General features: G+C 48.6%; 1 protein-coding gene across 3 annotated transcripts; it reads right to left on the bottom strand.

The window, feature by feature from the left end:
* Positions 1 to 536: 536 nt before the first annotated feature.
* Positions 537 to 22,477, bottom strand: ZNF746 (zinc finger protein 746). Of its 3 annotated transcripts, none has more exons than XM_074366828.1 (7): positions 21,982 to 22,461; positions 18,750 to 19,049; positions 18,543 to 18,624; positions 17,438 to 17,551; positions 4,982 to 5,173; positions 4,370 to 4,495; positions 537 to 3,268 (listed from the first exon to the last, which is right to left on the bottom strand). In XM_074366828.1, the coding sequence occupies exons 1-7, from the start codon at positions 22,003 to 22,005 to the stop codon at positions 2,184 to 2,186; spliced, it is 1,923 nt and encodes a 640-aa protein (XP_074222929.1). In that variant the 5' UTR covers positions 22,006 to 22,461; the 3' UTR covers positions 537 to 2,183. The 3 variants fall into 3 exon arrangements, with proteins under 3 accessions (XP_074222929.1, XP_074222930.1, XP_074222931.1); XM_074366829.1 differs by having other exon boundaries at positions 537 to 3,265; XM_074366830.1 differs by lacking the exon at positions 4,370 to 4,495 and having other exon boundaries at positions 537 to 3,265; positions 21,982 to 22,477.
* Between the last annotated feature and the right edge of the window lie 3,844 nt (positions 22,478 to 26,321).

Genomic DNA, 26,321 nt, shown 5'->3' with positions numbered 1-26,321 from the left:
AGAAAACAAAACACGAGACAGAATGTTAACATTTGTTAACTCTGGTTGCTGGGAATAAAGGTGTCAGGTGGCCTGGTTCAAACACCATCAGACGGACTTCACTCTGAGGTCAGGATTACAGCGACTGCAGGCATCCCGGGTCCTTCTTTCTTGGCCTCTGCCCAGCCAAGAAAAGATGCGAAGAGAAAACATCCAGTATCTGTTTTCCTTTGATATTCTGCAATTTTTCTCCCAGGCCTTCCTATCTTTGCGTGCATGGTATTTTATATAAAACTAAGTGACATAAACCATGACTATATTCTGAAGCAAAGTGACTGGATGTGTTTTTATTTTCCCTCGAAGTATCTGTTTTATCTCCACAGAGTCAAACCTCTGGATTGTACCATCCCAGCTCTCAGGAAGAGGCGCCTCCCTGGGTCCGAGGCGACCTTGTGCAGGAGGGCGCTGAGAAAGCTGACCACACAGCTCCCTCAGGGATGTGCTCACAGGCATCAGCACCAAAGATGCAGGTCTAAGAACGGAACCCACCAAACCGCCTCTGTGCTGGTTAGGTTTTATTTTAACAGGATGTTTCCTCTTCATTTGTTTTTCAAAATATCAGTTATATCAATATTAGAAGTGTAAACAGGTACAAAATATACAGTACATAGAAACAATTTCCTTAACTATTCTATTGCCTAATAAAAGTACGCACAAGGGAGCTGAATGAACAGAAACCGTGGTCTTCACCGCCTCAGGGAAAACAAGTTCCCTGCGGGACAAGGAACCAGAATGGGAATGGGTACCTGTGTGGCAGGGACAGCATCGTGGTGGAATCAAGAAACCTGGACCCATTTCTGATTCCACCTTTAAGATGTCAGACCAGCAACAAGCCGGCCCTATCCCTGACCCAGCCCCGTGGCCCCCGCCCCTTCTGGGGGACGGAGCCCACATACCAAGGAGGCCAAGGCTTATTAGCTGAAGCTTGAGGCCTGGCGACTTTGCCCATGCAGATGCGGGGCAAATCTTTTAAGAGGGCAGAACGAAAAGCTTTCCTCCCTAAACTGATGTTCCAGGAGGATGAGCCGTGCCTGACCTGAGGCTCTTTCCAACTGTCAGTGCTCGCCGTGTACACGTGGTGTGAGGCTGCGACATGTCCCCTCTGAGTAACTTACATCCTCATCTCTAACGAGAAAGAACACTTGTCCTGCGTGCTTCACTAGGTAACAGTAACGATCAAACAACATTCGGTGCAAAAGTATTTGGACACTGAGAAGACACCATACAAAGATTAAAGAAAACAGGCATCTCGCTGGAGCGGAAAGTAGCCCCCGTGGGGGCGGGCAGGCCGGGCTCTGCTCCCAGCTCTGCTGGGATGACGTGGAGGCTTCCACTGCCCCCGCCTCACCTCCGCGGCCCTGACAGTGTTTTCAGACAACTGTCCTTTATGAGGCCCAGGAGTAACGTAACAGGGCGATGGGGGAGGCAGATGGCTCGTAGCAGGGCCAGCACTTCCGGAGAGCCTTTTCAGATAAGAGGCAAGCTGAATGGATGGGCTGCTCCCGCTTGGGTCCTTCTCCCTGCCGAGGTGAGGCCGGGCATCCATAGCGCCCAGCTGGCTTCCCTCCCCAGCCTGGCCCTGGGCAGAGCCAGGTCTCAACTTCCTGGGGACTGTGTGCTCAGACCAGCCCATCCCTAGGGGTCAGTGGGGCCAGGGAGGCCCAGGTCCCTCCAAACCTGTGTCCCCAGCTGGCCAACGTCGTAGCACACTCCCTGACAGACCTGGTAAGGACACAGCCCACAACATACACGCGCGCACACGCACACACACACACACACACACACACACACACACACTCCAGAAACCAAAAGTACACTATAAAGTTTGAACTGGTGCTACTACTATTTTCCAGCTTTTTCTTCAAGAATTAAAAAAAAAAAAAAAAGTCTCGTAATTAAATTACTTAAAATCCTATGCTGTTCAGTTTCACAAACAGAGACTTCTACTTGGTTTAGAGGTGGAAGCTGTATTGTCTGATAGTTTCTCTTTTTCCAGTGATCAGTTCAGCGACTTGGAGGTCTGGCTCTCCCCTTGTCTCCGTTCCTGCCTCTAACCTTTTACCACCACCCTGGCGTCTGGAAAAGGGGCTTTTTACACGGGGGGCTGCAGGGGTCAAGGGGCCGGGCAGCCCTGACCGCGGGGCTCACAGGTCCCCGCCGTCGGTGGGTCCCAGAACACTCAGGCCACAAGTCCAGTCGGTCACGAGGTCTGTGGAGGCCAAGGGTCCTTTGGAGGCGGGAGCCTTGAAGGGGTCCGGGGGGCCGGCCGGCAGCGGCGGCAGGGGCTGGCCCCGGGGCGGCTTGGCCCCGGCCGCGTGGTTGCGCTGGTGCTTGCGGAGGTGGTCCTTGCGGATGAAGCTCTTGCCGCACACAGTGCAGGTGAAGGGCCGCACGCCCGTGTGGGTTCGGTAGTGGTCGATGAGCTTGGAGCGCTCGGTGAAGCGCTTCTCGCACTCGGTGCAGGGGAAGGGCCGCTCGCCCGTGTGCAGCATGCGGTGCCGGATGAGGTGCGCGGGCCGCGTGAAGCAGCGGCCGCACTCGCCGCACCGCAGGCCGCTGCCGTCCCGCGCGCTGCCGCCGCTGCTGCCGCCCCCGCCGCCGCCGCCGCCAGCCGCCCCCGGCGCCCCGTCGGGCAGCCCGCAGCTGCGCTGGTGCGCGCTCAGGCTGACCTGCAGCTGGAAGCTCTTCCCGCACGAGGCGCAGGTGAACGGCCGCCCCCCCGGCGGGGCCGCCGGGTGCTTCTTCAGGCCCGGCTTGTGGCCGAAGCCTTTGGTCCGGCCCGGGTATTTACAGGGGTCGCTGAAGGGTCTCGGAGCCTGACCGGGGTCCAGCACGGCCTCTGCGCTGTCGGAGGACGAGTAGGGCAGACCCTCGGGCCCGGTTCTCGGGTTCAGGCTCACGGGGGGTTTACACCTGAAATTCCAGCCCCACCGGACGCCCCCAAAGAGCCAGTCCCCCGGGGGATTCTCATCTTGGGCCACCGCAGGGCTGGGCTCGCCCAGGTCGCGCTCGGGCCGGGCGGGCTCTCTCAGCCCCAGCACAGGGTCCTGGCTGGGGAAGGAGCTGCCTTGGCTCTCCCAGGCTCCCTCCTGGACAGGACTAGGGAAGAACCTCGTGGCTTGGCCAGGTCCAAACAGGGTCCCGTGGGCTTCTAGGTCAGTAGGATGCACTGGTGTGGCTACCACCTCCTCTTCCTGGACTTCTGTTTTTATCACTATTTTTACATCTGCTGAGAAAGACAGAAAGACCAGGTATCATTCTGTCCCTTTCTCCACTTAGAAAGGGAAGACCTGACTCTTTCATCTGGCTACTCAGTGGCTGCTCGGCACCACAACCGCCACCCTGAGCCCTAGTCTCTAAGCCTCGGGATCCAGCTCAGCAGAGATCCCCAAGTGGTCACGCAGCTGCCTCAAGCTGTGGGTGAAGACACCGTGTTCCAGAACCTTCACCACCTGGTAAACAACCATTGCATCTGCTCACCTTGGCTGTTAAGGCTAATCATGAAGTTACCCCAAGGAAGGAGCTCTGACCACTGGTGGCCATGCACCCGAGGGGCAAAAACACAGAGCTGGGTTCAGGTGAATCTGAGATTGGACCATGGCTCCCCACAGAGCAGCTGTGACTTCAGGCAAGCTCCTGTGTGAATGCCCTGTTTCACAGGGTTGTACGAAGATTAAACCAGATAACAAGTGTGAAAGCACTCAGCATGCTATTTTGCATGCAGCAAGCATTCAATAAATGTAGCCAGCTAGCTAATGACAGAAATATTAGTGAAAAAGTAAAGATGTGTTTGATTTTACCCAAATGTACTTGAATTTCACATCCTGAAGTTTTATATCAGGGATCTAGGCTTTTAGCACAATTTTGGGGTGCTAAAATATGACAGAAATTATTATTTAAAGTAATAGATAACTTTCAAAACAGAAGTAAATAGAAAACTCAGACAGAAATGTGGCCACTCTGCCCAGTTCTGGCCTTGGACACCTGTCTTTGATAGTGCTGATATCTAAGAAGCGGTTCTGGTTGGGTTGGGGTTTTTCCAGGCAGGAGAAGAGACAGGATTGCTGAGTCTGGGCAAGAAGTACATCCTCTCAAGGGATCAGCTTATCAGGATTGACTGGTTAACCCAAGGAAGGACAGTGGGAAACATGGACATGCTCAGGAAAGGCTGTTCAAGCCTAAGAGTCTAGAAGGAGATAAGCCCAGACTGGACAGAGATCTCACATCACCAGCACCTAAATGCCTGCCCGCTGGATGCCCAGGGGCCGGGGCTGAGGCAGCCCCCATGACAGACGGCAGCCTTTCCTTCCCTCCCTCTGCCACCCCGTACCTTCCGTGGAGGCGGCTGTGCTGAGCTTCAGTGTCCCGTCTGAGCACGCGGAAGAGGGGTGGTGGGGAGGGAGATCTGCCTGCCAGGAGGTGGGTGGGATAGTGGTTGAAAAGTTGGAGTGGATGCCTGCAGTGAAGAGAGAACAGAGCTGGGGGGTTAGGGAAAGAAGGGGGTGGCACCCCATGGGAGAGGTGAAGCAGGCCCACCCCGACGCCAGGGACTTTTCTGCAGGAGCTTTAAGACCCCACCTCTCCTGAACCAGTTCTCTTCTGCCTCTTCTTCGAGGTACCAGGAAGCTCAGACATTGCTGACTCATAAGCTCCTTTTTAATACGAGGCAGCTGGTGATTTAAATGCCCGGTGCTGGGGCAAGAACTGGAGTGTGGCCGGCATGGGTGAAGCCGAGAAATACCAGGACGAGAGCATCACGGAACCCAGAGGGGCCTGCAAGATGTCACTTGGGGCTGCCTCTGCTGTAAGGTTGGAAAACTTCTAAACTGGTCAAGCCAGATGTTCCAGAACTCCACGATGCCTCCAGGAACTCCTCCTCCCAGGCCCCGCCCTCAGTCCCTGCATCTGGTGCCCGCTGTCTACTCCAGCCTCAGCCACTCACCAGAGGCAGCATCAGTAGAGACATCTCCTGCTCCGGAGTCCAGCTGGCTGAGGCCCCATGGCTCCTCCCCGATGTCTGGCTGCCCGGCTGCCCAGGCCTCCACGCCCAGGGCCTGCTGCTCCTGGAGCTGGAGCTCGCCCTCCTGCTTGATCTGCATTAAGAGGTCAGGGGCTGGAACTGGGGGCCCTGAGCCTAAGAAAAAGAGAGTGCATGAGTGACAGCATCAGGGGCCCTGGGGCGAACACACACCCAGCCAAGGAAAGGCAAAGGGGGCCTTGCAAAGGTCAAACAGCAAAAGAACCAGTTGGGAAGGGAGGGCAAGAACTCAAAGGGACTGTGGAGCCTTCTGAGCAAAGCATGAGGTCACATGGTATGAGCACATGGGTCAGGTGGGAAGAGTGAGGAACACACCTTTGCATTCTCAGGGCTGGATCTCTGGTCCATGGGCAAGACTGAGCTGCCCTGGGGAGGTCCTGCTCTCACTTTAAACACAGAAATGCTAGATAAAATCTACCCCTTATCCCCAAAACCTCACCCCTACATATGTATTTACATGAGCACAAAAGAAAGATTCCAGATGTAAGCATCAAAGAGAAAACATAAAGTCAAATCAAGAGTTCAAGCAGGAGCCAAGTGGCCCAGGGAGTTGTTGGAACAGGAAGCAGGCCTCAGGGACTGGGCTTTGATGTCCAAGTGAGGCGGGAGCAGAGCTGAGCCGCCTGCATCAGGAGCTGTGAAGCTCTGTCCCATAGGGGAGATGGGGACTAGGAAAACCCCATCCATCTGAGGGAGCTATAAGGAAGCTGCCTCTTGCCCAGGATCATGGGTGGGAAAGCCACCCATAAGAAATTAGAATCCTGTGCCCACACCAACTCCATACTACCTACATCGTGCAGAGACCCTAAGTTGAGAAATTCACAAGAAAACTGAGAGCCATTGCAACCCAGGAGACCCCCAAACAGAGGCAAATGCAAACCTGCCCCCAGAGGGCACCTCCACAACACAGGCCACAAGGGGCTCCTACTAAAGAAATCAGAAGAGGAGCCAAATGGCCTGAGAGCCACGGCAGAACTCACTCCCATAAACTACAGAAAAAAATACAGGCTGCAGGATACAGCAGCATAAGTATGCTTAAAATGTCAAAGAAATAAAGGAAGGAACAAAATCTTGAAAGCAAGAACAGGAAATTGTTTTTAAAAAGGCAGGTTTGAAAAAGAACTAAATCAACATTCTAGAAATGACAAAAGCAGTCAGGGAAATGAAAAACTCAATAGATGGCTTAACAACAGAAGAAACAGCTGCAGAGAAAATTAGTGACTTAGAAGATGTATCTGGGGAAATAGTCCAGAGTACGACACTGAGAGATAAAGAAATGAAAATGTGAAAGAGAAGTTGAGACATGGAGGATTAAACAAAAAGTTCCAACACACGTTAGGAGAAATCTCAGTAGGAGGGAATGAGAACTGGACAAGTGGCAACAGGTAAAGAAACAACGGCTGAGAATTTTCCAAAACTGAAGGCACTGTGAGCCCGAGGTTTAAAGGAATACATCAATTCCTAACTAGGAAATAAAGGAGAAAATAAACCTAGACAATTGTCATGTGAAATGAATAACAGCAAAGACACAGAGAAAACCTTAAAAGGTACTAAAGAGAAAAGAATGACATGTGGACTGAAAGCAGATCTCTTATCAGCAAGCACGAGGTCAGAAGATGGTATCTTCAAAACACTGACGGAAAACAGCTGTCAAGCTGTGAGGCTAGTATAATTCTGACTGCACATCCTAGAGAACAGTATATGAAAATTTATAATCATTTATGAACAGATATGCAAAGATGCTAAGTGAGAGAATTACAAATCAAATCCAGTAATATGTTTTCAAAAAAGACAGAGACAATACATTATGAAAAGACTGGGTTGATCCTGAGAACCCAAGGATAAGCTACCCCTGGAAAGTACAGTCACATAACTTATACACAGATTAATGGAGAAGACAATACCAATCATCTCGGTGGACACGGAAGCAGCTTTTAACTCTTCTGTTTCTTGCATACGGCTGGCTAGATGTACAGCAAACCCCTCTCAGTATAGAATGTCTAAAAATACTGGATAATGTCTAAAAATACAACATTTAAAATACTGAAGTACAGTCAGTTGTAACGTGTCAATTTCGGGTGTGCAGCATAATGTCCCAGTCATGCTAAAAATGCAACATTCTTAGAGCATGGATGGCCTAGACATACAGTAAGGAAAACAAATGGAGGTCAGAACCTCCAAGAAAACCTCAATCAACCATGGTAGATTGTGGGGCATCTCCTGCTCCCCTACTGCTGGGCTGTAATGGACTGTGCACACCTTGGGGGGAAGGGTGTGAGAAGTCTGGGGCTCAGGCAGGGTGGTGGGTTGGGCTTGAGGCCCTCCCCCCCACCTCAACCTGGGACCAAAGGGCAACGTTCCCAGTGCTCTCAACTTCACGCAAAAGTGAAAACCTGCCCTGTGGAAGGAGACTGCCTGTTCTGGCCGTGGGTCTTGGCTGAGGGGAAGAACAGTCTCTCCTGGGAGACGACACACCCCAGGTGGGTGCTCAAGGGTGTCTGGTGCCAGGTCTCACACACAGCGTGGCCCAGAAACCTCCAGGCCAAGACTGTGGAGCCCCTGGTGACCAGGAGAGGCAGACACAGATTCTCAGGATGGCATTTTAAACAGCTCTCAGGCGTTAATGAACTCACAGTTACAAACTACCACTTCAACAAGAGAACCAGCCACCTCAGCCAGGCAGTAGAAATCATAAACTGCAGTGGGCCGTAAGCCTGGCTATTGGAATTCTCATACACAAATATAAACCTTAACATACTTATAGAAATAAAAAGAGGGAGCCAGAGTATGATAAATAAGAAACTATCAAAGCTGACTAGAGAGAGGGATTTTGAAAAAGAATAAAAATAAAAATTATTTTAGAATTGCAAAATAATTGAGACTGAAAAAACCCAACCTATAGGTTAAACAACAGAAATGGAAGCAACTGGGTAGAGAAAGGTGAACCAACTAGAAGACAGAGCAAAAGAATGATTCAGAGCTCAGCAAAGGGACAGAGCTGAAGATGTGAAGAGATGTTCGAAGTTCCAGAGGCTGACATGAACAGTTGTGGAATAAAAGAGTAGAGATGGTTGGGGGGAGGCAAAATTCAATAAGACAGCATTGCAAGATTTTGCAAATTGTTGAAAAATATCAATGATTAAAGCAGGATAAAGAAAAAGAAATCCACACCTAGACATACGGTAGTAAAAGTGCAGAGCACCAAAGACAGAGAAGGCAGAGAGAAAAGGCAGGATACCCACAAGGGATAATGGCTAGACTGATAACTGACTTCTCAATAGCAGCAAGTCATCTTCAAAGGGCTAAGAGAACCCAGCCAAAAAACGAGAATTGTATCCTTCACATGTAGGACTGGAGCAAAGACATTTTCAGACACATATGAACTCATATACAGACACATGCAAACTGAGAGTTTATTACCAACAGACCTGCGGGGGTGGGGGGGGGGGAACCAACTGCTAAAGGGTGTACTTCAGAAGATAAAAATGTCTAAGATTACCTCTAAAAGAAAAGAAATAGAACATAGAACTTCCAAACTAATTAAAAATAATAATAGTTTGAGGAGGGAAAAAATCTAAATGAATAATTCTCAAGGGAGGAGTGGGAAAAAAAGAAATACAGAAAAGGCAGGGTAAGGTCTCACAGCACAATGTAAGATGGTGGCTTAGAAGCCAAACACACTAGTGACCACGGTCAATGCCAGTGATCTAGACCAGCGCCGTCCCGAGGTCGAGGAGGGTCACATACCTAACTGTAGGTTTTATAGTAGCTACATTAAAAAAGTAAAAAGAAACAGGTGAAATAATTGTGACAATATGTTTTATTTAACTCAATCTACTCGAAGTATTCATTTAAACATATATGCATATCATCTTTACAGCACTTTTTAAGTGTTTAGTTCTCACATGGGGCTGGTGCCTACGGTTCTGGACATTTCACAGTTAAAGATGATTGGACTGAAAACAAACAAGAAACCTAGCTATATTCTATTTTCAAGAGACACACCTAAGTCAGAAGGATGCAAAAGCAATGTGAGAGAGTAAGATATGCCAAGGCAAATAAACAGACTTTTTAAAAAAGATGTGGTGATATCGTATCAGATGAAATAGACTTTAAAAAGAAAAATCGTCATGGAAATAAAAAAGAATAACTGTGCAATGGTAAACTGACCGGAAAGATAAAATAGTTCTGTTTTTAATCTAATAATATAGCTTCAAAATCATAAAGCAAAACTGACAGTACTCCAGGAGAATGAGCAAACCCGCCTTTTCAGTGGGGGATCTGGCACACCACTCTCCATAACAGATAAATCAAGCCAACCAAAGAAGACAGGAAATCTGAACAATACTATTAACAAACTATTAACAAAAAAATGGACATAAGTAGAGTCTAAAGACAAGGAAAACACAAGCTTTTCAAGCCATACAAAACATTAAGGAAAAAAAAGAACACTTTCTAAGACATAAAACAAACTTCAGTAAATTTTAAAAGATTAGTATTTCACACACCTGTTCTCTAACTATAACACCATTAAGTTAGAAATCAGGAACAGGTACTAAAACTTACAACACACACATGTGTATGTATATATACGTACATATTTGCTTTCTAAATGATCCAAGGCTCTAAGGACAGATCACAATGAAAACGAGAAGCTATTTGGAACCCAGTGCTAGTGAAAATATTATTTATCAAAATGTGTGAGCTGCGTCTGCATGGTACTTAAAGGAAATTTTATAGCTTCATATGTTTATATTAAAAATGAGGAAACAGGTTGAAAATTAATGGGTCAAGAAGTCAATGCAAAATGTTAGAAATAATACCACCAACAAAACATTTAAAAAGTAAAAAGAAAGGAAATACCATGAGAGTGTAAATTAATAAAAGAAGAAACAAAGATGGAATACAGAGAATCCAAAGTTGGTTCTTTGGAAAGGGTATTGGCCGATACATCTCTAGCCAGATTATCAAGATAAAAGGAGAGAGCACCAATAATCAACATGAAGAATGAAAAGGAACTTAATTATAAACACAGATTAAAAACACAGAATATCATGAATGCTATCCAAGAAACCTGAAACCTCTGGGGGAATGGAAAAATTCCTTAGAAAAACTAGAACTTGCCAAAACTGACTAAAGGAAAAATAGAAAAGTTGAATAGTCCTATAACTATTAAAGAACTCAAATTAGTAGACAAAAATCTCCCCCACAAAGAAGAACATTCAAGGAAAAGATAATTCCAATGCTACACAAACTCTGAGCAAATACATCATAACTTATTACTTTATTATCAAAGCCAGACGAGAAAGGAAAATTATAGGTTAGTCTCACTTATGAACAAAGATTCCAAAGTCCTAAACAAAAAGAAGAGATTGCTAAATCCAGCAATGTAAATAATGGAATATGACTAAGTTAGCTTTTTCCAATATTGCAAGGTTGGTTCAACATTAGATAACAAGCTACTTTACCACATTGGCAGGTTAAAGACGAAAAATCATATAATCATCTCAATAGACACCAAAAGAGCATTCCATAGAAATTCAACAGCTATTCCTGTTAGAAACATCTAGTCAACCAGATACACAGGAAACTTTTTTTTAACCTGATAAACGAAACTTTTAACAAATATTAGACTCAATGTGAAAAGTTAAAAAAAGCATCCTCTTTCACATTGTGAACCAATGGATACCTGTTGTCATCACTTCTATTTAAGGATTTTCTAGGAGTTCTCAGGCAGCACAATAAAACAAGAGAAAAATAAACCACCAAGATATAAAAAGAAACAAAAAATTCTTATTACTTATAAGGGATACAATTATCTTTTCAGAAAACCTGAGAATCATCAGATACTTATTAGAAAAGTTATTAGCATTAATGGGAATTTTGGCAAGGTTCCTAGGTAGAAATATCAATAAATAAGAGACAATTGCATTTTTGTTTACTCTTAGGGTTTTAAGGCAACCCATCAATTACCATTTTTCTTCCCTGTCGTATATATTAACAAACAGAAATAAAACAAAAGAGGAAGGCTGGTGAGGGTAAACTCTTTTTATTACTGATAAATGAGGATACCTGTGGGCAAGAGGGGTCCACAGCACTGACCCTAGATCAGGGAGTCACCCACCGGACCCCGGGGGAGGATGCTCTCCCAAGCAGAGCAGCAGAGGCCGCCTGTCCCCGGGGGGCAGGCAGCTGCCCAAGGGAAGAAGGTTGGGCAAGCACTGTGATTGTCCAACCCTTGCTCCCAGACTCTCCGATGTGTCCTTGGTGGGACCCTTGGGGAGTGCCCAGCTGCGTGAAAGAAAATGTGCCTTAAAAAGAGGCACAACTGATAATAGCAATTTTTTAAAAATGCAAAGAGCCCAGGTATAGCCAACAAAAAAAGTACAAGACCTTTTCTTGAGAAAGTTATAAAACTTCACTGAGACATTACAGGTGAGCTAAAAGGAAGGACTTAACAATATTCACAAGTAACATCCTTAATAATGGGTCAATTCTCTTCAAAATGACCAGCAGAATAATGGCAATTCCAACCACAACCCCATGAGGACTTTTCATGAAACTTGATAAGGCAATGGGGGAGTTTACCTGAAGAGCAAAGGACAAGAAGACCCAGAGTGCCAGTGATGAAGTACCAGGGTCCCAACCCCTACTGCCACAAAAATCCTTTCCAGGTGGATTAGGAACTTGAATGTGAAAGGCAACACTTTTAGAAGAAAACATGAGATGGTGAATTATGACCTTGAGGTAGTGGAAAACTTAATTGTGTAAGACACCATAAAGGTAAAATTTAGGAAGTCCAAGTATGTTAAAATTAAAAGCGTCTGCTCTTTAAAACATAACATAAACAGAGAAGATATCAGCAATATTTTTCCAACAAAAACATTAATATTCAGAATAGTAAAGAACTCTCACAAATCAATACCTACAGGGAAAACAAAAGGAAAATGGACAAAAGACATAAATAGGCGTTTCACAGAAGAGGAAAGACAAGAGGCCCATAACAGGATAAAGTGTTAAATCTCATTAATTAGGAGGATGCACATTTTGAACTACAAATTTTAAACCATTTCATTTCAACCAAATGTGCAGAAGTTAAAACGTAGGGCATTTCCAGGGCTGGTGAGGACGGGGTGCAGCAGGAACCCTGGCACTGCTGGTGGGCGCTGGCTGGTACCACCACTTTAGAGAACATTTAGATGTTACCTGGAAAATTCAAACATGCACTTTCCTATGACCCAGCAGCCCTGCTCCTGGGTCTATACCTAGAGAAACTTCTACACATGCATAAGGATTGCCACAACAGCATTGTTCCTGAAAGCAAAAAAGTTAAAGACAACACAAACACACATCTATTGTAGAAGGAATAAATGCATTGTGTTATATTCATAAAACAAACTCTTGAAGCGGTGAAAATCATCAAAATGAATGAATTACAGTACACTACATTGACATGGGTGACTCTCAAAAACAAAGTCAAGGGAAAAAAGTAAGTTAAAGAAGAATGTATATAGTATGATCTCATTCATAAAAAGTTTAAAAACAGGTTAAAATAAACAATTTTAGGCATATATATACATAGGTAATAAAAATGTAAAGAAATGCAAGGGACTGATCTCATCTACCTGAATTTTATGTGTTTCTGTGAGAGGAAGGGAGGGGTAGGGGACCTGGGAAGGACAGTGGGGTCTTCCAAGGTTCTGGTCTATTTCTTATGCTGGGAGTTGGGAAATGGGTGTTTACTATCATTCTCTAAACTTTATGTATTTTGTTTATGTTATGTATTTTCTTCTGCATTTTTTTTTGTTTATGTTAGGTATAATATACAGTGACAATGTACTAAAGAAATAAAACAATATTAAAAAAGAAAAAACAACATTTGATACAGTATAACATTTGTTCACGATTAAAAACTGTAGCCAAAAGTGGAAGGAAACGTCTTTAAACTAATGCTATCTTCAAAAGTCTATGGCAAAAATCATCCTAAATGCTGAAACTCTGGAAGCATCCCACAGACAAGGAGGCCAGCTACTGGTACCTATCACGGCTTCTATCGAACCATGTCCAAGCTCCAATGCTAAACAAGAAAAATAAGTTTACAAAAATATGAAAAGAAGAGGCAACTTGTGTGGTATCTGTGGAGGGTACAATGTCTATATAAAAAAACCCAAGAGAATCTAAGTTGACAAGTCGATAGAAGTAATAAGAGAGTTTTACTAAACAAAGTCAACAGCATAACTGCCCACCTGCAACAACTATTTAAAACGTGTAATTAATTTAAAAATCCCATTCACAATAGAAACAACAATGATCACAGAAAATTCTAAAGCCTTTTTCAGGCACACACAGAAGGCTTCAATAAACAAGTCTTCCCGTGGACAGAGGGGCTCAATATTACGATGAGGGTAATTCTCTAGAAATGAAATTATAAAGGAAACGCAATTCCAATCAAAATTCCAACAGGATTTCTGAGAACCTGACATACAGATTCCGAAATTCACACAGAAGAACAAAGGTCCAAGAATAGCCAAGATCAGTTTAGAAGGGCATGTAGGGAAAGCTTAGTCTACTAGGTATCAAGGCTTATTATGAAACTAGCACAGTCAGTGTTGGTGCAGAGATAGACAAAGAGACCAAAGAAATGAGTAAAGAGCCCAGGAACGGCACATACGTGTCTGGAAACCCAGTTCATGACCCAACTGGCATTACAAATCATTGGAGAAAAGGAAGAATATCCACGAAACTTTGCTAGAAAATCAGATGGCCTTGTGGGGATTCTTTTTTTAAAATTCTCCCATGCAACCTACACAAATATTAATTCTACTTGGACTGAAGACTTAAATGTGAAAAGCAAAATTGGAGTGAGGCAGGAAAGGATATTCTGAGATAGAAAAAACACAGATCATAAAGGAAAAGACTGGTATGTATGACTCTACCAAAAATTAAAACTTCTATCCAAGAACCACAAAGTTACAAGAACTGCCACAGACTGGGAGAAGATACTGTAATGCAAATACCAGACAAAAGGTTAGTATCCAGAACTACATAAAGTCCAGAACCAGTACGAAAATGAAAAACAACAGTAGGAAAACAGAAAGATAATTCAATGGAGAATAAACCAAACAAACATATGAGGGCGATGCTCCGCCTCACTAACAGTCGGGGAAGTGCAAGTTAAAACAAGATACCGTTTCCCTTCCATCAGACTGGCAAACGTCTCATTCTGAAAAGGGGCAAGGATGTAAGAAAGCAGGTACTTCCTTACTGCTGGGGAGTATGTAAGCCAGCGTCCCCACGGGGAGGGGGACCTGGCAATGACAGAGGTGCAGACAGGCACGCCCTCCACGCTGGGATTCCACCCCCAGGTCTGTTCCCTAGAGAGACATCAGCGCACATACCCAAAGAGACGTGTTTAGGAATGCTCACTCTAGTACCACTTGTGCATGAAAAGTTAGAAACAGTTTAAGTGCAACTCAACGGAGGAATGGATACTAAATTGTAATACAGTTACTTCTGGAATATTGAGCATCTGTTAAAATGAACGAATTTGATTTATAAGCATCAACAGCGATAAATATGAATTACAGAATACTGAGTCATAAATATAATGACATTTATGAGATTTTTCAAAACACACAGAACCATAGTCTATCTTGTTTATGGCTACGTATGTACATAATAGAAGTTTTAAAATGTGGATGGACAGAAAGGACAAACATCAACTTCAGGACAACTGGTTATCCTGGGGAAAAATGAGACTAGGAGAGCTAAAAGGAATTTAAATTGTATCAGAAATACATTATTTCATACACACATACACACAATTTAAATTATGAAACAGAGCATACATTCAACAAATATTTATTAAATTCCTACTCTCTGCTAAGCAGTATTCTAGGAGCCCAGAATGATTATATGAAGGAAACTGAAGTTCTTGTCCTCTTGAAATTTACATCTTAATGGAGGTGGGGGTAGTGACCACACACACACAAATCTATAAATATGAAACATAATCTATAAATATAAAATTTATAACATTTCTATATATGTAATATCTATGTCTATATAAAATCTATAAATATAAAATCTACAATAATCTAAACTATGAAATATACATAATAGGTGATGATATCTGATATGGAACAAACTAAAGCAGGAAAGGGGGAGGGGCTGGCATTTTAAACAGAGTGATCAGGGAAAGTCATATTTAAGCAGAGACCTGAAGGAGGTAATGGATTGAGCCCAGGAAAGACCTGAAGAGCATTCCTGGCAGAGGGCACTGCCAAGTGCACATGCTCGGAGGCAGAACAAAGAATGCAGGACCTATGAGAGTGAGCAAAGGGGTCACTGTCTGCTGGGTGGAGAACAGACGCTGGAGGATTAGGGCAGGACCCAGGCGACATGTGACCTGCAAGGAGGTGCCTGCAGTAATCTAAGGGGAAACAATGGGCCTGGGGGACAGAGAGGAGCAGTGAGCAGGAGAGTCTGGAAGGGAGTGCTGGGAGGGTTTCCCGATGGGGTGGAAGGGGGTGTGAGAGAGGGTCAGAGATGGCTTCTGGGTTTGGGGCCTGTAGCTGCAGGATGGAGGCGTCCCCCTGCAGCAGGAAGGTGGGCGGGAGGAGCAGGTTCTGATGGGAAGATGAGGAGCTCGGGGAGGCTCGTGATCCATACAGGACGTCCGTCAGCTGTGGAGACAGACAGGGCAGTGGCTGTGCAGAATTCAGGGGAAAAGTCCTGGCAAGAGACCACCCACCGGGATGATGGAGTGCGGGCGCAGGAGGAGGAGGGGGAGGTCTGAGTTCAGAAAAAGTGGCAGGAAATAGCAAAAGAAAGGTGGCCGTTGAAGTGGGAGGAAAACCAGGGAAGGCAATAATGAGACGCAAGGACACAAGTGCCCTCCAGGGAAGGGTAAGAGGGCAGGAAAGGGGAGGAACCCGGGCACACAGTGCCCGGGGAGAACCAGGTCCCCACTGAGCAGGAACGGCCGGGAACCTCAGGGAAGAGGCTGAGGATTTGGCGGTCTTGCCGAGAACTGAGTTCCACAGAGCACAGTGGGAAGATTTAAGGGTTGAAGAGAAGTGGGCAAGGAGGTCTGACAGGGGCTGCACCAAGCCCAGAGCAGGTGAAGACAGCCAGGGGTCCGGGGCAGGCGAGGAGGGAGGCCACCCGCGATTCCTGCTGGTGGCCCTCAGGGTGGAGAGGGGAGCTGTGAGTGTCGGAGGGGAGGCCTTGGCGAGGGTCTCACCAGAAGCCAGCACATTTCCACACTCCTACTTATTCTATTAACTGTGGGGGGGAAGCCAGGGAGGCCTCCAAACAGATGAAATAAATACAATAAAAAAACCCCACTGGGAACCTCCCACCCAAGATAAGAGACGCTGGCAGCCCCACGTGTCATAACCGTCTTTTCCTCCCAGCAGCAGTCTGCTCCTGGTCAGTTTCTGCCCTCTAGTTTCCAGCACTGTCCTTGGCACCTAGGAGATGCTCGGAATAGGTCTGCTGAACTGAATTGGTAAATGCTTTCCTGAACACTGACAGTACGGTTGGTTCTGCGCGTGGCCTGCCCTGCGTAAAGGGAGAGGTCTAAATGCAAGGAAACAGCAAACACTGAAGACACATTCTGTGAATCACAAATAAACACGTAAGACTTTTCAGAAATGTAGGTGTTCAGATGAAAGGGGAACCCAAGGCAGGTGGCGCAGACAAAGGGGTCTTGGGAGGAAGAAGGCTGAGTCCACAGAGGCGGGGTCTCCCTGGTTAAGTGACAGACACTTGCTGACCCCAACCCAGCAAGGTCTTCACGTCAGTCATCTGGCTTTTCTCACATGTCCACCTGTCCTTTCCTTAACTTTCAAAGGTGCTGAGTGGCCCAAGAAAATCTGAGACTGTGGTATCAGGTATCCAGATTCACCTTAAATAAATCTGTGGTTCTAATCATATTGAAACGTGGCTAACCAATGCGTTAATGTTCTGTGACTACTAATGGATGTAAATGATATTTGGTTTTCGGGTGGAGGCAGGCTGACTTTTTGCAAAGCTCTGAATGAATTAAATTTTGTCTTTATTACCTTCTACCTTCCTGTCCGTGTCTTTCTCTCTCTTCCCCTAATTCTGTGCCACTGGCACTGTCTCTTTCCTAAAAGACTAGGTTTGCTGCCTGTTTCTACGCTGGAAAGTGTTCCTGGAGTGTTAGCTGAACAGGCCATAGGTCATGATTCAACTATTAAAAAACTTAAGATTTAAACCCTGACATTTTTCCTTGGCTCTCCCTGGAAAGAAGGTCATGCCCTTCCTGGCCCTTTACTTTTCTGTTTCTATCTGATCTCCTGCCGGCTCCCTGCCCTTCTCCCAACCCCTCACCTGGACTCGGGTCCACTGGAACATCTGGAACCTTCGGGCCAGGGCGACGCCAGCTGCACGGCTCCTTCCCCTGTTCAATCTGGGAGAGGACCTCGGGCTTGGAGATGGCGTAATCTGAGGAGAGACAGCAAGGTCAGCTCATGCCATGTTCCATTCAGAGCCTGGGGAACCCCGATGGCCTAGAAACTACATTTCTTGATTGGTATAGGACAGTGGTTCTCAACCATGGGCAATTTTGTCTCCCAGGGGACATTGGTCAAAGTCTGGAGACATGTTTGGTTGTCAAGACTCGGGGCCAGGGGAGAGGTGCTAATGGCATCTGCCGGGAAGAGGCTAGGGATGCTGTGGAACATCCTACAAGGCACAGGACAGTCCCCAAACAGACTCTCCTCTTGCCCAAAATGTCAGTCCTGAGTTGGAGAAACTCTGGAAAAGGGTCTTCACAGTAAGAAGCAGGGCATTTCTGCAAAGTGAAATATATCACTCCTGCACCTGCTCCCCACTTCACTAGGCACACCTTACTGCCTTCAGACTTGGGGTCACACAGATCCCATCCCCAAAGGCAATAAGCCCAGGAAGAAACAGTCCAGGCCTTCTTGGGGGTATCACATGAGGAGGGCAGCAGCAGCCCCAGGCTCTGGGGAAGCCGTGAGGTGTGAAGACAGCACCAGCTGTGAGAAGCATGGTCTGCCCGTAATCACCACTGACCCAGAGGAGTGACATGGTCAAGGCCTCAGGTCTCCGTAAGAGAAGGCTGTAAGAAAAAGGCTTTCCTAGATGTGGGTCGGTCATACACTGGATCTGAGAGGGCGGGAGCCTTCTCTGCTCCATTTCTCAGCGGGAGAACAGACCATCTGTGCTCCGAGCCTGGTTAGAAGAGGGGCTACCACGCCTCTCGGTCTGGTGACCCATGAACTTCACCATGCAGAAGGCAGCTTCTGACTCAGTCACCCAGGGCTCATCTTCAGTGAGAGGAGGAGATAACTGTGTGATGTCAAGGTTCCCAGTGATTTACAGATCCTTGCGATAAAAACCACCAGCATGAAGAGAGAGGTCGAGGGCTCCCCAAATCACATTTAACTGAGCAACGAGCCTCAGGCCTTACCCAGGGAGACCAGCGTCTCATAGTTGCCCCGCATCACATGCTTGTACAGCTCCTTCTGCCACTCATCCAGCTTCCCCCACTCCTGCTCAGAGAAATACATGGCCATGTCATCAAAGGTCATGGGCACCTGGAACCACAGGGTCACGCACGCTCATGCACTCACAGTGGCGACCTCAGGCTGTCCCACCCCAGGTGCCCCGGGGTTACCTTGGGGGCCTCCCCCTTGCTGCCCGGGGGCAGCCGCAGGATCCAGAAGTTCCTGTTCCGCAGCAGGTTCTCCATGTTCTCCAGCCGCCTCTGCAGCAGCCCGTACTCCTGCAGCAGGGTGCCCAGCACGGCCCACTTGCCCTCCAGCTGGTTCCCGAACTCCACGGCCGTCTTCTCGCAGTCGGCCAGCTTCTTCTCGGCCATCCCGGTTCGACCTTCTAGGGAAAGCAAGCGGGCAGCCTGCGATTCGATCTTCCTCTCCATGGCCTGAATTGTAGCTGCCATTGTCCATGGAGAAATCTTTCAGAAACAGAGAGAAGACCAGCGTCAGTCATTTCACCCACCGTGTTCCTTGAGCCCGTCTCCCCTAGGCATCGGGGGTCTGGGCTGGGAGCGGGGAGCACACAAGTGGGAAGCGGGGACGTCCTGGGCCACGTGCGAGATCTCAGCCTGGCTACCAGCTCCTCTGGGCATCTTAGACACCGCCTGCATCTAGGCAGGCGCCTTCCCAATCACGTGCAATCATCGTGCAGACTCCAGTCACGGCACTCACCGCCCTGTACAGTAACCTCCCGCCTCTGCTTCTACGAGCTCTCTGAAGGCAGTCCTGCATCTTTTCACAGCAGTCAGTGGCCCAGGGTAGGTGCTCAGTGCAATTTTGCTAAATAAACAGTCACTTAGAACTGCTGGGGTGTTTGAGTGGAGAAATAGTAAACTGCAGATTTACTAGAGCCCAGCCAGCACCTCCCATCATAATCGCACAGGATCTGTCTACTGATGATGACCTAGCAAAAAAAACAGCTGGTTCACTGAAACGACACAAACATGAGTGTTGCTCAATTGCTTTTTTAAAAAAGCATCTCGTGTCTCTTTAATAAATGTAAAAAGCTAATGACTAATTCGTCTCCCCCACCAGGACCATCTGATGTTCTCCCCTCCCCAGTCATCCCCTCAAAACTAAAAATCACCGTAACTACAAATCTCTCCCAGCCGAGTTAGACTTTTTAATACCACATGCGCCCCCTGCCCTTGTGAGACTGACTTTTTCTCTTTACTGTTCCCACCCCTCCCAAAGGGAGAATTATGGTCTCAGACATTTTGTAGCTGCCCCGGGATCAGTGACACAGCTTACAGACTGGTGAGGAAGACATATGGCATTAAGGACAGACTTTTAAACGTGCGGCAACCACCATAAAGACCTGGAGATTCCCCTAGGGACTTCACTGAAACTGGAAAGTTCACACAGTGGCTTGGATGGCCAGCAGTTGGGGACACTGAGGCAAGGGCACATTTTGCTTTGGGTGGGGCTGGACACCTTCCCCCTCATCTGAAGGTGGGTCAGAGAAGGAGTCCTGTATTTGTCCCTTCTTCTGGCAGTGCCTGAGGATCAGTGGTACCTTATGGCATTCAGAAAATTATTCCTGAACAAATGTTTGGTGACTATTTGCAAAATAAAGAAGTGACTAGTAGGAACCAGTGTGGATTCACTTAGAGGTTACTGAGAACATGGGTGGACACCTCAGAAAACAGAGACAGGAGGGTTTGAGCAGTGGGGGGAAAATCGCTTAAGGATGGAGCGTCAGGGATTCTGTGGCTAAATGTTTGGAAGGCAGCTGGACCAGATGACCTCTGACCTGAAGAAGGAAGGGCTTGAGATAGGTCTGAGGATGGGGAGGAGCTGGACTGGCAGAGAAACAACTGGATGTGGGTGGTACTGTTACTCAGAGGTAGATGGTTCTGCCCTGAGGCTGCAGGCACTGCACTGGGCTGGCACCTTGTGCTGGCTCAGCCCTGCCCTTGGGTGCCAGGCCACGCTCCTTCCCTTCCCCTCATTCCTCCTCTTGATCCATCCCTGCATACGTCCCCAGCCTCTAAACCTTTGCTTCAGAAGTGTCTTTCCACTTTATGACCCAGCTCCCCAGCCACTGAAATCCTACTCAGCCTGCCAGAGCATCTGACTGCCATTATGACAGTCTCTGTGTTGCAGGAAGAGGACATGTGCGTAAACTCTGATCTTATAAACAGTAAGGCTCACACCCTCTTCTCACATTTCGGTGGAGCTAGGGAGCCTCATGAAAGGTCATCACACTATTTGATGGGAGGTAGTGGCTGTTTCTGCTCAAGCTCAGCTCCTTTTTGAACGGTGGGTGGACAAGTTGGGGCTGTCCTCGATCTCCTGCCAGGGAAGCGGAAACTCTGCTTGAGAGCAGGGGATGGTAAGAGAACTCCAAATCCTTCAATGGCTCCCGGCCCCTGTGATGAAGTCCAGGCATTCAAACCCCTTCCAACTCTCCCTGCAGCCTCCTCTCCCACTGCCTCCCTACCAAAACCATCTTTTCTAGGCAAACGTCCTCCTTTCCATTCCTTAAACTTCCCTGCACTGCTTGTCTCTGTGCTCAAGCCTCCTCCCTACGTGAAAAGCCCCACCGGTCCAGCTCAGCCTGATGAAATCCTAGCCTTCCCTAAAAGCCCAGCTCAAATCTCAGCAGCCCGGGCCAGGAAGGTGCACTCACCTCTTTCTGTTTTGCTTTACCATGACCAGTGTACCTTTCTGCTTCCCCCAACGTGCAACGTGTCCCTGAACACAGACCCTGTCTTTCCACACACTTTCTAGCTGTGCGATTCTGGACAAGTTAACTTCTCTAGGCCTCCGGGTTTTCTTTTCCATGACCTAGCCCCTCCAGGTTTGTTGTGAGGACAAAATCATGCCTAACCGGGCTGCTGCCACGCCTGCCTCTACAAATGGGAGCAGCTGTCTTCCGCCCCGACCCCAGCGAGCTGGGCACTCAAAGGGTACTCGGTGCCTGCGGAACCGAAGCCGCTCCGGACACCTCCCAGGTGCCACCAGGCCGCTGGGGGGAGCTGGGGGGTAGGGAACGCAGGGCTGAGCGGGGGGCAGAGAAAGGGGACGCGGGGCGGGGGACGCCGAGATGAGGGGGCCAGCGGATGGGGCGGGGGCAGGAAGCCCCGGAGGGCAGCAGGAACTCGGCGTGGGGCGGCCTCTGGTGTGGGGACGGCCGGTTCCGCCCTGCTCAGGCTCAGCCCGGAACGAGGGGCCCGGCCGGCGGGCGCCGTAGGCCCCAGCGGACCCCGCGTCCCGCTCGCCGGAGCCCCAGGCCTGGCGGCCCGGCCCGTTCCCCGGAGCCCCTCCCCAGGGCCTGCGGCGCCGTGTGCTGGGCCCGGGCCGCCCCGGCCCCGAGTCCGCGCGTCCGTGCGCGCGGGCCGCCCTTACCGGAGCCGCGGCCGCCTCGGCCATGGCCCTGCGCTGTCCGGCCCGGCCCGGAGGAAGTCGCCGCCGCCGCCGCCGCCGCCGCCGCTGCCGCGCGCGGCCCCACGCACGCCGGCCCCCGGCCTCTCCGCAGGCGGCGCCCGCCCGGCCCTGCCTTCCCCGCCCGCGTCGCCGCGCTCCTCGCTGGCCGGCCCGCGCCGCTCCGCCCGCAGACGCGCCGCCGCCGTCAGCGCCCGGCCGGTCCACACTGCATCCTGGGAGCCGGCGCAGGCCCGTGAGGCTTCCTGGAGGCAGCGCGGCCGCACAGCCCCACCTGCAGCCCGGAGAGGCGAACGGCAGGCGCGGCGCCCGCCCCCGCTCCGCCCCGCCCCTCGGCCGCCGGCCTCCCGACCCACCGGCCCAGCAAGCCCCCGAACCGCCGACTCGCCGACCTACCGGGCTCCTGACCCGCCGATCCCCCGATCCCCCGATCCCCAGACCCACCGACCACGGCCGGGCCCGCGCTGAGTCACAGCCTGGACTCAGCGCCCGACCTGCCGCCGGCCCCGAGAGCCTGGGGCTTTGGTCCCCTGAGCCCCGAGGGACTCGGTGACCAAAAATAATCTTCCCGCTCCGAGACCAGCCGGGCCGCCCCCAGGGACCCCGGCGACAGCGGCCGCTTCCCCTGCGAACCCCAGGAGACCCGCGCCTTCTCGCCAAGGGCGCCCGCCACGTCGTCTCTGCTGCTTTAGGTCCTGCAGGGCCATTTGGGCTTCTTGTGTGTTTACTTGGACAGTTGTACATGTCTACTTTTGATTTGAAATGAGAGGAAAAAAAAAGGAATATAGTTCACTAAATTCCGGTAGGCGGCCGCTTAGAACTCTGTATAACGTGTGGATTACCTATAAATATTTTTGATGGGGTGAACAACGGAACACAATGCCATCACTTAAAAATTATTTTGGTGAAGAGCGTGGTGTGGGAAGATGTTCATGATATTTTAGAAGACTGTCCAGAATAGATTTATATATATATAAAACCATTGGAAGGTTTGGAAGCATATAGTCTGTAAGTTTTCTGAGACCACAAGCCATTTTTATACCTTTTCTAACTCAATTTTTAAAAATTTTGTAATAAGAACATTAATAGTTTATAATATTTTGTAATAACAAGAATAGTATTTTTAAAACAAGGAGAGAAAATTAAATAAATCAGAAAACTCCTTAAGAGGCGAACCGGAGCCGGCAGATGGAAGGAGCCTTTGAGTGGGGCCCCCCTGTGGCCATGGAGACGTATTTCTTTTCAGAATTTCCTCTAACTGGGACTCTCCTTAAGAGGACCCAGCGCACCACGTGCTCCGTACTTTGCTGGGCTTCGGGTCTGACCGCCGGGGTCTTAACGAGCACTTTGCTTCCTCTTCCTCAGCCTGGGCTGAACGTGCAGTAAGGGGGTCGTCCCGGATGCGTTCTTCTTTGTGTATGAAAGTGGAATTTCCCCCAGGTAGGGGCAGCACTTTACCCAAGCTGTGACGGGAGGTCTGTTCCGGGTGCCTGATTTTCCTGTTCTCACTGACGCTAGCCCAGCTGTTTTGTGATGTCCTTCCCCCATCCTCAGCTTTCAGGGATTGCTCTCAAATGTGGAGGCGGGGGTCGGGTGGGGTTTCCGGAATGGAGCCCCTTGCCCCCTTTTGCCTTTGGGAGGAAACTCTTGAGCTGGCAAAGTCGACCCACTCACTATAGGAGAATGTTCTGGAATCTGCTCCGAGATCCTTTTCCTAATTTTTCCCTCTAGCTCTTCTCCCGCACGACTTGTTTCGTTCCCAAATAACACATCCCCTCTGCCAGGGATGAACCCCTGTTTTGTGGGCCTGAAGGTTGCCTAATTTCGGGAATATTACTAAGGGAAAAAAAACCTTCACAAAATTACACTTTTTAAAAAGTAGGTACAGAACTGGTACAAGGGATATGTCCTAAAGCTTCCTTGGCTTCATAGTAAAGTCCTGAATTAAAAAAAAAATCCACCAGAACATTGCCAAGTCTTGTCTAGGTTGGGCCCTGTGCGGGTGCGGGGTTGTGTGTGTGTGTTTATGTGTGCAGGGGGCGGGTAGTGTGGGGAGAACTGGGATTCAGAGACCTGAAGGTCCTTCTGTTAACTGGTTGGTCCCTGGGCAAGTCCACCAGCCTCTCCGGGCTCTCCTCCCTCGCGGGCACACTGAGGAGATTGGATCAGGCTATTCTGTAAACCTTCCTGGGTCTGGTCGTCCTTTCACCACCAATTTTCTTTGACACTGGACCCAACTGAAGATCACTGTGTCTGCTCGCACTGTGGCCTATGTGCTGGTGACGCCACGTGATCGCTTGCTTATATTCTCATGACACCATGTGTTAGTCAGCTCCTGGATTACCTTGAAGAAGAGGCTTCTTCCTTCTCAAGGAAACAGAGGTGTTGTCTCCATGGTGATATGCCCCCCCCCCCGGGTCTTGGTGTGGTCCCGGCACTTCATGAGGGATACCTGCCTCATGGAGGAGGAGAGCAGTGTGGGGAAGCACATTTAAGGGTCCATCTGTGTCCCTCGAATGAATTCTTCCCAGGAGAGAGGATCTGATTGGGTTGGTTCTTACATCCAATAGGCAGTGCCCCTTTTGAGCGGAGTTGAAAGCCAAGGCCCCACAATGGGATTTGGAGGCCAGAATAGCATTGCTACATTAACTTTTTGCACTTGGCATAAACTGCCAGCAGCTCTATGTAGAGAGAACTGCTCTCTACATACTTTCCTCCAAAGGGAGTTGTGGGGGTGAGAAACCTTTAAAATTTGAGAGCCTCTTCCAGTACACTTCCTCATCTGCTCTGGCCCATTGTGCTGAGTATGTCTCAGGCGAGGACAGTGACTTGTTCCTCTTTGTATCCCTAAGACCGGTAAACCACCTTGCACACAACTGGTAAGAAAGTGTGTGCGTGCATGCACGTACGTGATATGTAAGGTTTTCTTCTTTCTTTTTCTTCAAATGGGACCAACCTTTTAAAGTAGATAAAACTTGAACTGGATCTTGAAGGATGGGAAGAATTTTAATAAGCAGAGAGCATCTCAGGCCAGAGGGTGGTCGCAGAGATGTGAGCTGGGAAACAGCATAGGAAAAAGGGGTGAGGCAAGAAGGTACCATGCATATTTGGGGGAAGAAACGTGGTCCAGTTTGGCCAGGACTTTGAATCACAAAGGAAAAGAGATTGAGCTGTATTGTAACAAGCTTTACAGACATTATTCAGGCTGAGAGGCTGGATTGGAGAACTGGGCTTGAGCAGGGAATAAGCCAGTCATGGTGCTGACAGGGAGACTGACATGAGGGTGATGTGCCGGTGGGGTTGAGGCAGTAAAAGGTTAGTCAGGAGGCTGCTACTGCAAAAGTCCGAGCATGAGGTGAGATCAAAACAAGGTCTTTTTTTTTTTTTTTTTAAACAAGCTCCTAGTAGAGATTAGGGGTAGGGGCGGGTTAGGGCTCTGATGCACTCTCAAGTCTGGGAAACCTTCCACCTAAGACAAGGATCCACTGCAAAGCATCCCTGCTAGCTGGCCCTCCAGCCTCTGTTTGCAAAAAGAACGAAGACAACCCTCCTTGGATTGACAGTTAAGACCTTCCATGGTCTTTCCCTCCCTTTCCCATTTTGGGGCTCAGTGCGTCCATATACGTGTCATAAATAGGCATGAGAATTTCCACTCCCATACCTTTGCTCATAATCTTTCCCCGCTTCTTACCCACCTAAAGCCCCACCAGCTCATGTCTAATTCTTCTGCCAAACCTTTCCCTCTGCATCAGGACTGCAGCCAACTCTGCCTTGGCCAGGCTCTTGGCTTTAATAGTGGTACCATTCAGTTGGTACTTAGAGAAAATTTATGACACAAGGTAAGAGTGTCTGACCCCGCCATGGATTGTAAGAGCGAGGTTAGATCTTTCTTTTCTTCTCTCCCCTGCAGTGTCTGATACAGGGTTGGTTTACAGAGTAATCACATAACTGTTTGTTCTAGGTGCTGTGATGAACTATGGTCCCAAGAATTCATCACATTCCTCTGGTCTATAACCTAGATAATCTGGGGCAGGTGGTCACTGAGCATCTGCAGCTCCCCTAGTAGGAACCTGGTGAGGCTGGTGAACATGAGACCACAGGTCATCCCAGGGGAGGGGAGAGGCCTGAAGCACGTGCTCAGAGGTAGTGGCTGCTGACCGGGAGCCCCTGTGGATACTTCCTTGGGTACTGACCTCAGTTTTTCTGGCTGCTCCCTTAGGTTTGCGGTTTTCTCTTGGAACCAGGCACGCAGCCTAAGGGTTCAGTCCCATGTCTTTCAAAAAGGTCGTGGTAGTCTTTACTGC

This window comes from Camelus bactrianus, chromosome 7 (genome assembly GCF_048773025.1).
Source record: "Camelus bactrianus isolate YW-2024 breed Bactrian camel chromosome 7, ASM4877302v1, whole genome shotgun sequence".
In the NCBI taxonomy this organism is placed as follows: Eukaryota; Metazoa; Chordata; class Mammalia; order Artiodactyla; family Camelidae; genus Camelus; species Camelus bactrianus.
This window is presented reverse-complemented; position numbering and strand designations above follow the sequence as displayed.

Bases quoted from the DNA above. Each gene is read 5' to 3' on its own strand.
- ZNF746 (XM_074366828.1), bottom strand. From the start codon at position 22,005: ATGGCCGAGGCGGCCGCGGCTCCG. The intron at 19,050-21,981 runs GTAAGGGCGGCC...TGTTTCTGAAAG, and splicing joins CCGAGGCGGCCGCGGCTCCG to ATTTCTCCATGGACAATGGC. The intron at 17,552-18,542 runs GTAAGGCCTGAG...GTCTCTCCTCAG, and splicing joins TGAGACGCTGGTCTCCCTGG to ATTACGCCATCTCCAAGCCC.